General features: G+C 33.4%; 1 protein-coding gene across 1 annotated transcript in view; it reads right to left on the reverse strand.

Moving 5' to 3' along the window:
• Positions 1-1974: 1974 nt before the first annotated feature.
• Positions 1975-11173, reverse strand: part of LOC142337209 (N(4)-(Beta-N-acetylglucosaminyl)-L-asparaginase-like) — a 28358-nt gene continuing 19159 nt past the window's right edge. Inside the window, exons 6-7 of the mRNA XM_075386341.1 lie at positions 6874-7110; positions 1975-2235 (exon numbers count right to left, since the gene is read on the reverse strand). Of these exons, the coding sequence (XP_075242456.1) occupies positions 2006-2235; positions 6874-7110 (467 nt within the window). The 3' untranslated portion in view covers positions 1975-2005. The remainder of the gene's footprint in view (positions 2236-6873; positions 7111-11173) is intronic.

Consider the following 11173-nt stretch of genomic DNA (forward strand, 5'->3'; position numbering starts at 1 on the left):
CCAAAGTCACCACTGTTGGCATCGCTACACTCTGGAATCTCTCTCTTTCTGTCTCTCTCTCTCTCTCTCTCTCTCTCTCTTTCTCTGAAATCTCTCATGTCTCATCAGCATAAAGATTGCTGCGTCTAGAATCAATGCCAGTTTGCACCACTTGTACGCTTTTTTCCCTGATGCCAGCAACCTTCCTCTCCTATTCATCCTTCAGTAACTTTTGGTTCGTCTTCTCCTCATTGCTTGCACCATAGGCTAGCGGTGCAGACTCATTGAGTTTCTCTTCTGTCCACTGAAGTACTTCCATGAGCGCCTTTGTCTGTACAATCTTGTACTCCAGATTTCGAAGCTTTGTGCCCTTCCTATGTATTTCAGCAGCTCAATTTTCTGCTTATCCATTTTAAAATCAACAGGAAAAAGAGTTAAGAAAAGGAAAAGTACTCTTTGGGAAAGGATTATGACTGCCAACAACAGATTATTTTCATTTTAGAAAACATTTTTTTGACTCAGAAGACTCTTGACCCATAAAGTGTTGGGTTATGTAATTTAGCAGGTGGAATGAAAAGCGTTTTTGACAAAGTAAAAAATTTACTTGTTCAAAAAGAGACAATAGCAAAATCACATTTTACAATGGAATTTAGAGAGATATCGGAGAAATTTGAATAAAAGGTAAGATGATAAGTTTATTTTGGAGCGCAAAGGACTCAAAATTTATCTGCACACTTTTTATGCACTAATAATGCAAAAAAAATTAAGATACAAATATAATCTTAGCAACAAGATTAGTGGAGGGTCGCAAAGGTTACCATATGTTTTGCTTCTGCAAAAATCTTGGAGAACAGTCGCAGGGTGCACCTTATGTAGAACGCAATTGCTCTTTTCTAATAGCTATCTAGAATCATCAGTTTAAACTGAGTTTTGATTGACAGTACCATTTCTTGGAGATTAATTTATATCATTTTAGTGACTTGAATCCATTGGCTTCTCTCTGATTAGACTGGTAAGTAAAATATCTCAAAATTTCTATATGAGTTTAAGACTATAGTTTGAATTGAAATTCTAACATGTTTCACATGGTTACCCGACAATGGATTGATGTGATGATCCGGAAAAATTCGGAAATCACATTGGCTGAAATTAAGCGGCTAGTAGGACTTGATATGAATCTGCGATGAATTATATATGAGCGCTTGGACAATATGATTGGGTAGTACTCAATTTGAATACATTAATTTTCGGTCTATTCTCCAATTTTCGCATTCGATCTGTTGTTTTTTCGATCTAATGTCCTAGTGCCTTACATTGTGCCTGCCAATTTGACCAAGTGCGTAGCTTAAATTCACTGAGCTATGCTAATACATGGGACTTGCAAAACTTTTGGCTGGATTTGGGTTATATTTGCAAAGCACGCTATTTTTGAAAAGATCTCCGTGACAATCTTCTAAAAACAGTGTTCTCCAGCCATAATACAAGGGAAGACACAACTTTGTGTACACTTGGCTACAAACAATGTGGCGTACTAACTGACGTGTATTCTTAAATCGCAAAATCGTCTACTTGGTTTTATCTCAGTATAAACTCAATGATGATCTCAGATAAAACTAGGAAAAAATTATATTCCTAATATGAATTCTGTGTTTTGCAGATTGAAAAGCTTTCAAAATTTTCAAATTCATTTTAAATAATTTCCTGTTGCTGTTGAAATTTGTGCATTGGCTTGGATACTTAAACCACGGATAATCTATCTCGATGCCCACGCGATTTTTTGGTTAATGTTTGCTAGCTTCAAATCGATTTCATTTTACATTCTTTGCTTTCAATTTTTATTTTCAACAACATGCCTAACAGATGTTCTAACCCAACCTGTGCTTTCTAACCCAACTTCCCCTATGAGTTCACAGATGATCTGATCACATGTCGATATTGACAGAGAATACAAACTGAGATACTATATGTCGCATTCTTACAAAAAATTTTGAGGCTAAAATTTCAATTTATTAAACTTCAGAAAACTTCAGTTTAGCAAGTCCTCGATATTGCAACTCATGACAATGATCTGGGTTCCATTGCCGATGTTGACGCAGTACTGGAACTGAGAAAATCCTATACACGAGGCGGAATATTCCATACGTGAATTGATAGCGACTATAGCCCCACTGAATGTAGGGTAGAACTCGTATATGTCTAACAGGGCACTCTTTGTCGCATTCAATGGGGGGACACCTTGTCGCATCATCTCGACCACTAAATATAACAACAGTCGATTAAACAGCAGATTTGTTTCTTCGAAAGGAAAGTTTGCCTATTCATGTAGCCAAAACAATTGTTTTGGAGGTCAATCAATCTGTTGTTTTATTTGTGATTCATTTGTTATAATAATGGAGCAAGTTATTAAAATTGCTTATGGAGAATATATAGTGATTAATATTTGTGACCTTCTGTTTTGGAACATTAGTTTTCGAACAATGGACAGTACTTTAGTTGCTAATAGATAGTAATTAGGAACTGATGATAATGTTCAAGGTTGAAAGTCATTTTGAGAGCTTTTCTTCCAATAACAGTCCTGTTCAAGCTACAAATACCACCCCAGCCCCAGCTACATATATATTTATACCTAGCCCCCCCACCACCACCACCACCACCACCACCACCACCACCATCACCACCACCACCACTCTTCGAGTCATTTCTGATATTCTACCGGCTATGTTTTTATTTCACTATTTCACACATCCTATCAATTTTCTGAATAGTGGTCATATTCTTTCAGTAGTTTAGTTGTTCCGACCCCCATCGTAGAGAATTGTGAGTGGTATCATTAAAAAGCCCGTCCAGTGTAGAATACGGAATTAAAAAGATTTTTTTTCGATTTTCGTTTTTTATAGGGAGTTATCGAGGTTTAAAGTTTTGTGAACATTCAACTGTTTTTGTTCACATTTTCAGTAAGTTTTGCTAAAATTTGGCACAATTTCGCTAATATAATTCAAAATAAGTTAAAATTTTTAACGGCAGATTGTTGTTGTTACCGTTAGAGATAGAAGAGCGTTGCTGAATTATTTGATTGATGTTTTTTGGCTAAAATTTTTGATAATTTCTTCAAAATTCAAACTTTTTTCATCAAAATGGCCTAAAATATGCTTTTTTGGTCCACTTTGTTTAAGTTTGCCAGACTTAGTAACCTAGCAATCTTAACACAGACTCCCTAATCTCAAAAAGAGCGCTAGTTGCAATTAGGCTACGTATGACAACCGTCTGGAATTAAAACTTTGCCGTCTTTTGCAAATTTAACTCGATAATTATACAAAGTGCATCGTTGCTTTTTTTTTAATATTTGAAGAACTCCACTCAACAATTGATCTAATTCGCAAACACTTGGATCAATTGGTCGGTTAGCTGGCCGCGAGACAAAATCAGGGAGAGGTTCGATAATATCATGGATTCTTAGAAACAGAGACTTTTTGGTTTTCATTTCGATGGTGCCTTTTTTCAAAATATTTTGCTTTTGTTTTTTTTTAATGTTAATTACTGACAAATTTTTTAATTGGCGGCTCCGTTAATGACAATTACAATGTACGTAAATTTGAGTCTAAATGTAGATACAATTTGTTTTCAGAGAACCAAAGGGTTTTTATGACTTTGAGGAATAGTTTTAGTAAAATTTAACTGAAGTCTTTTCTTTTGCCTTCAATTGCTATTCTTTTGGCAGCGTGATTTTTAAATTTAACCACTCAGTGACCTAAATTTTTTACTCGAGAGGTGCAAGTTAATATTTTCCATTCATTCGGTTGTAACCTAATGTCCCTTATGTAATTGAAAGTATTTGTTTTAAGGAAATTTCTGTGATTTTTTGAACTTGTCAATTTTTTGTATAATTTTAGAAAAATTTTGCTTATTCTCAGGAAATACAGGTCACTCCTCCTCACTGAGGAATAGAAACTAATTTTGTGGCCGATTGTTTTAACAGAAGGTTTTCTTGCTTTTGGTACGAGTTTTCATTCAAAATTTTCTGATTTTTGTGCTTAATTGCCCATTTTGGCTGTTGTTTTTGTTTCTTCTGTAAATTGTCACATTATTTAACAATCTAAAAGAACGAAGCTTTACAACATTTGACACTGAACATCTTTTGGTTTCATAACATATGGTTTAAAGGGCAGCGACACCGTCCTCTTGCACAAATTGCTAGAGTTTTTTTTTTGCTTTATTTGTTGTTAATTTTTGTTTTCATATGCCAAATATTGTATAATTAAAGGTCTCAGTGGCCAACTGTAGATAAACAAATGCACTTAATATTGGATATCGGTAGATAGCCAATGGTTATTTTGACTTTCAAATTAAATTTCTAAAAAAAAGAGTAATAGTATTCTTCAACTTATCACTTTTTGTCCTGGTTTGCGTTTTTTTCTTCGTATTTTACTATATTGTTTCATTTTCGTAAATTAGCCTCATTGTTTAGAATTGTTTTTAATCTTTTGTTGTATCAAACAATAATTTTTCTGTTGTTTATACGTTTTAAATTTTTAAATGATTTCAGATAGTTACTTTTCAGATTTTGTGGTTCTTTTGTTTTCATTTTTTGATAGTCGTTTTACAAAAGGACGTTATGATAATCAAAGGAGACCCAAATGAAATTGTTATATTCTCGCGGTTAATATTTTATAATTTTAATGGCTTCAAAACTGTGGTTTCGAAAAGTTGTTTGTGAAACTTATTAGTTCAGCTTGTATTTGATGTTATTTTATAGTCTTATGATTTAGTTTCATTAAAAAGAATCGCAATAAGTTTTCCAAGTAGTTGCAAGACAAACTGTTTTCTCCTTTAGTCGAAAGCTTTTGTTGGCTATGAATTTTGAAAATTTTTGTTTTTAATAAAAAAATTGATAGATTTTTGAGATCTGCCAATTTTATTTCTGTTAAATTGTAGCTAAGCATCTCTTTGTACAATTTACATCATTTGTCTATTGAAATACAGTGTGCTCTTCATAAAGGTTTTATTTTCCTCAAATGGTCTTTCTTCTTGGAACAACCACTTTTCATAAAACCAATTTTCGTGATTTTTGTATATTCGCCCCATTTTTGTAGGTTTTTGTTTTCTTTTCACAGTATCACAACAATGGGCGTCATTTGATTTACAATTGTTGTCACCTGCAAAAAATGCAAACAAAGATTTTTTATTGTTTTTAGTGATCAGCTTAATATTTAATTGATTGGGGGGACATCGTTTTTGTGCATAATTTTTCGTGCAAATTTTTCGTTTTTGCCTGTATTTGTCGTTCTTTTTGTAGCCGTATGACATTTCCCGGATGATGAAAGGCCTCAGTCACTCTCTATTGAGGTTTAAATGACTCTCTCGAAGATTTCATTTGATGCGTAATCTTTCTGATCAGTTCGAATTTAATTCTTTTTTTAAGAAAGCAATGTTTTACAATAAACTCTGCCCCTTTTTCTAATTTCTAGTCGACTTCTTGCCAAGTTGCATTGCGGAAAAGTCCCATATTTTGTTCCAAAAAATTACCGGTTAATCCTATTAGTATAAATTTTATCTGATGCCATTTTGATTTGGTTATTAGTGGTTTTCAAAAAATGGACAAGGCGTTTTGGTCGTAATTAATATTTGTAACTATTTGATTTTTTTGCCGTCTTTTCTGGTAGTCATATTATTGTAGCCACTGGTCTCTAGGCCTTCTAGGGTAGATTGTTTTATTCTTTTAGTAGTTTGTTGAACGATATGTTGATATGTTAATTTTTTCATCTCTTCCTCATTTGGTAGACAATCAAGTGAAAAATGTAGATGAGCGGGGTCGGAACTTAATGTGCGAACGCACATTACCGAGCCGCCTTGTTTAGGATAAAAAATTAATTTTTGTGAAATCAGGTTATCTGAATCGAATTAAGAAACATCCAGTATTCAGCTCTAATGATTTTGACGCAACAAAGCTTTGACAATATAGGGGATGTTTGGGAATTTGGGATTCCATCAATCGCAATTGTGTTGAATTGACGCCTGAAAAGTTGAAAGAGTGCACAATGCCACCCTACTCCATAAGCAAAAAGGATTTTTATTGGGAAACCTGGGATTGAACTAATTTTCAGCCCCTATATTATCTCAATTAGGTTTTCAACAACAAAAATTATTGAAAGAATTATTTTTCTAATTTTGCCTCAAGCTCATCTAAAGTGAAACCACAATTTTCAAAAAGAAACTATTCTTATGAAAACGATCAATGTAAAAACAGAACAACTCCACTCAAATAAAAAATCTTAATGTTAACAAAAAGATAAATTTTTTCAAATTGTAAGTATTTCAACAAAATTACTTAAGATGCAGAGTGAATTGAATAAACAAAAGTTTTATACCGTGAATATTTTGTTTAAAATTAGTTTAGAAAGAAATTGTGATGCGAATTTTTAAATTTTTGAAATTTGCGAATGCTGAACGTGCTCAAACCGAAGACATGTGGGGGCAATGGACCTAGAAAAGGCTATTGTTTTAGAGATTGGGGTTGGAGATAGAGTGCTAAATGTTCGATAAGAAATGTGCTACAGGTGAAGAAAATTCATGATTGCGTGGAAAATCTAACATTAATCAGTGGAGATGATGCGAAAAATGCGCACGTTTTTCAGAACCACAACAAAACAATCTACTGAAAAAAATTGAAATGCGCGTAATCTGTGCAAGAAATGATCTCAAACTTCCGCGCATTTGTGCGTAAGTCTAGAAGCTCCCAACTTATTTGAGCGCATTGTTATGACAGTTTATCGAGATGAACTTTTAAAACTTTTTCATTGACACAATAAGGATTGCCTCAAATTGTTCTCCAGCCTTAATAAATCCAATAATAATAATAATTTTGAGTCGCATTATAAACATCAGATTGAAAACAACCTTTGAAGGTAGGGAGGAATCGTAACATGACATCTCCGTCGCCCGTCTGCACTGCAGCTCCCACCCCATCTCTGGCAAAGGCCCCCGCCCCAACAATTGGACTGTCGCCCACCCTGCCGTGAATCTTGTGGCCCAATCCGTTTGTTGATACGGCCACAGCTGTCTGGCCTTTGCTATTCATGGCTATGATGCCTATCGTGTCGTGGTTGCTTTGGTCCACTTTCACTCGCTCAAAATCTGATAATAATAAAAGATTTAATCTTTTACGTACTGCTTTTGCTCTCAGCGATGCCTCGACTCTTATGGAAAGATTTAATAATTCTAGCAGGTTGGAGGGGAGGAGGTTTCAACCGAGCTGAAATTAAGAAAAACGTTTATTACCGAGTCGAACTCGAAGACAGGGGTTTTAATTCCTGCCAAAGTTGAGGACAAGTAATAAAGTCGAGCACAATTTTTCTCATACCAAATATCGGTCGAGCACCGTGTATTCATAAGAGGAGACTTGGACGACTTGTTTATTTGTTTCAGAACTGTTAATTGAAGGTGAAAGGTAATAAGATAGAATATAGAATATAGATAGAATGTATGAAATAAAAAAGCAAAATATACATGCGTTGAAATAGCCCAAATTTGAAAAACGCCGCTGATCTTAAAAGAAATTTAAAAAGCAACTAATTACAGTTTTTGAAAAACAATTATACAAATAACTTAAATAATTTATTCTGTAATTTTAAAACAATACAAGTAGCACACAAAAAGTAAGCTAAACTTTATTCTAAAAATTTTACCTTTTTGAGCTATATCTACCGTGCTTTTCATAATTTTAAAAAGTTTAGTGACTTATGGATTATTGAGTATTTTTCTCTGAACTTGCTGATAACCAAGATAACCACTATCTAATCATTTCTTATACCTGGAAGGCTCACCAAACTTGAGTTCTTCTTCTTTAACAAAAACGCCATTGCTTTGGTTATGAGAGAGAGAAAAATCATTTTCTAACATTTTGCACGAAAAATGTCGTAAATTTTAATGATTATTCTGGCATTTCAGAAACTTTTGTTCTCAACATCTCAAATAGAAAACATTTCAATTTTTTTTTAATTTTTCCATTAGTCCAATTTAATCAAGACAAAAACTTAGGCCAAATCAGAGAAAAAGTTAAACTCCCCATGAGGGCGCATGCTATTTTCAAAAAAAGAGACTTATTTAAGCCAGTTAAAAGCAATTAGCCAACTTGAATCATGAAGCCCAATATATTCAAAATGGTGGGCGGGTGGGCTTACTTCGCGCACCAGAAGGGCCTACTTGGCTCTATAGGTTTTGTTGCAATAGAAAGCTTTTAAATTAGATTATATGCTAGATTCCATTCGAGGTATGACACTGAAGTGGGGACCGGCTCTCGTGCTTAATATATAAACATTTATTATAGTTTTTATTATATATTTCAATAAGTTAAGCTAAAAATAGGGACAGATAGTCTTTACTAGATACCAAAGGAGGGAGTATTTAAAGAAACAGAAACTTGTATATCTCTCGGCCACTACTAGAAGTTTTTCGGCGTACTGTTAGAGTTTTTGAATTTTTTTTCGCAACAGTGATTATTAAGAACTTCTTCTTAATAAAATGGAAGCATATGTGCACAATATTCTGAGAAAGTGTCATTTAATTCACTTTTCGTATTGCGGTTTCATCCAACAGAATATTGTACAGTAAATTCTATTTGTTCCAAACAATGCATTAATCCGCAAGTTATTAATTACATTTCTAATATTGTTATCTGTTAGGAATAAAGAACGCCAGCTGGTAGTTTTTCATCAGTCCCTACTAAGCTTGAACAATTTTGAAAGCCCAAAAAATAATTAAGATTTCATGCTTCTTTGAGACAAAACGAACGGCACCTGCATACTAAAAGCAATTTGTTTTATGTCAATGTTATATGAATAGATATTAAAGTATTTTGAAGTTTTTTTGAACGACAACCCTGTAAACTTTATACTTTATCTGATCGATCAAAATTTATCAAACTGAATACACACTTTTTCGGAAATAAAATAATCCTTATGACCACTCATCAGAAGTTACGGAGATGATAAATTAAGCAAAATTCTTGTATAGAGAAATCCTTGTCTTTGCGAAAAATTGTACTGCATTGTCTTGCAGTGTCATTGTCAGACATAGTCACTGCAATTTCGCCAAAACCTGGAACAAAGAAATATTTTTTTTTAAAAATTCGGATTTAAAATTTCAAAAAAATTTAACGAACTGAACTGTATCAAAGATCTTTCAAAGTTCGCTCAGTAAAAACAAAGGAAAACATAAAGGGAAAATTTTTGTTTTTAAATTTAAGCTTGCCCCTTTTCGAATTAATTATATTTCGAATGTTTGGGAAAAAATTCACAATGTTCTACAATATTCAATTCATTAATATTCAATTTTTGTTCCGGTAGCACTACTACGGCTGCTCAGAGAGGAATTAGATCCAACTAAGTTTGCAGAAAAAGTAGAGAAGTAAGTGCAACCGATCAAAATTGAACTTTACACAACGTATGTTTTCTCAACTATCAAGCAGCGCCTTTAATACTTTTCTCTGGTCTATTGTAATTTGCATCCAAAACCATTACGTTCATGTTTAAATTCGTAATGTTTATTGGTAAACACTTTAGGTTATGAAATATATTTTAACAGTACCACCTTTTATGCTGAAAGCAGGTTTAAAAACCGAGACCCAGCTTGAATCTTTATTACTTATTTGATTATCGACCGTTTTTCTACAGCATCTTCATCTTAAAGAGTTTTTTCTTCCGTTTTTATTGTATGCAAGTTTAACTTACAAAAAATGAAATTTTCCTGAATTATTTACATTCAATTACCGTCGTTAAAATAGTTTAGTTATATGAAAACCAAAACCCACAAAAGTTTTTTTTGAAATACATAACTCCATAAACCAGATTGATGTTGCAAAAAAGCTATTTTAAAAAACATTAGCTGTTATCAAAAGTTTTGGACGAAAACAGCAATCTCAAATTTAGTGAAACTGGGTGAAAAAATTTATAGAAACATAGATTAAATATTCTAGTATTGGTCTATTGCTGGGTCAACCTAAACCCTTTTGATAGACTAAGTGAATCAATATTGGTCTTTTTATGGGGTTATAACCAATTGTCAAGAACCATCTGCCGAGAATTCAGACCCCAATTGAATTGTAACTTTACAAATGTGCATGATAATATTTGCATGTTGTCAACACATTGTGTTTATTTTTTTCAATATGTTTTTTTTTATTTTCGTCATAGCCAAACTTGTTTTCCTTGAAGTCTGGATAAAGTGCAAATAATTCTAAGTAGATAATCTTCAAAATTCCCGTCCGTTTATAAGATGTCAGATCATGCCACAATTTGGATTGAAATTTGAAACTATGAGGGTTGGGGGGAGGTTTGCGAACATATCATTTCAAGACACTGGTATTTCACGCGTATGATGAATTGGGTCTCAAAAAGGAGTTACCAGCAAGCTCGACAAAACAAACTCACGACTTAGTGGTTTTTTACTTTTTTCCTTGCTGTCATAACATAGCCGGCAGATTGCCGGAATAGCTGCGAAAGAATAGACTTGCGTGCCGTATAATAGAGATAGAAACAGATACAGATCTAAATTGAAAAAAAAATCGACGCCGCTCAAAAAGCTAGGTAAAAAACATTCAGCGATATATAGAAATGTTAAAATTTATTCCGCAGAAGCCTTTTGTTAGGGACTTTTACTGCATATATGAGTTCCATTGACCTCAACTAATTCAAATTAAACTTAAGTTTCAAAGTGCAAAAGTCAATTTAGTGAGTGAGGTAAATCACTTTTTATCAAAATCTAATCGTGCAAATGAACTTAAAATCATTGCTAGAGAGAGAGAATGAGAAATGACGTCACGCGCGCAAACGCTGTTAGTGAAAGAAAGAAGTCATTCAGAAAATTTGACTTTTTCAGCTTTGCTATGTGAACAATTATAAAACGAAAATGAGCGTCCGACGACGAATCAAAAAAAACATAGCAGGACAAGTCCTGACGTACAATTCAAAGAATTATCATTGACTGAACAAAAAACTAGACCTAGAACGGACTGTGAGTGAATTGTGAAAATCATTTAAAAAAAACAGATAAAAAATTAAAAAACAAAACAAAGTCAATGTCAAAATGCCGCATGCGAACAAATAACCACTCACGAGAAACGAAAATTTGGTTCAAACAAAAAAATTAGGCCTAGAATGGACTATCAACGGATAGAAGAAACGCTTTAGAAAAAAATCTG

Source organism: Convolutriloba macropyga, chromosome 3 (genome assembly GCF_964194025.1).
Source record: "Convolutriloba macropyga chromosome 3, txConMacr16.3, whole genome shotgun sequence".
Lineage (NCBI taxonomy): Eukaryota > Metazoa > Xenacoelomorpha > Acoela > Convolutidae > Convolutriloba > Convolutriloba macropyga.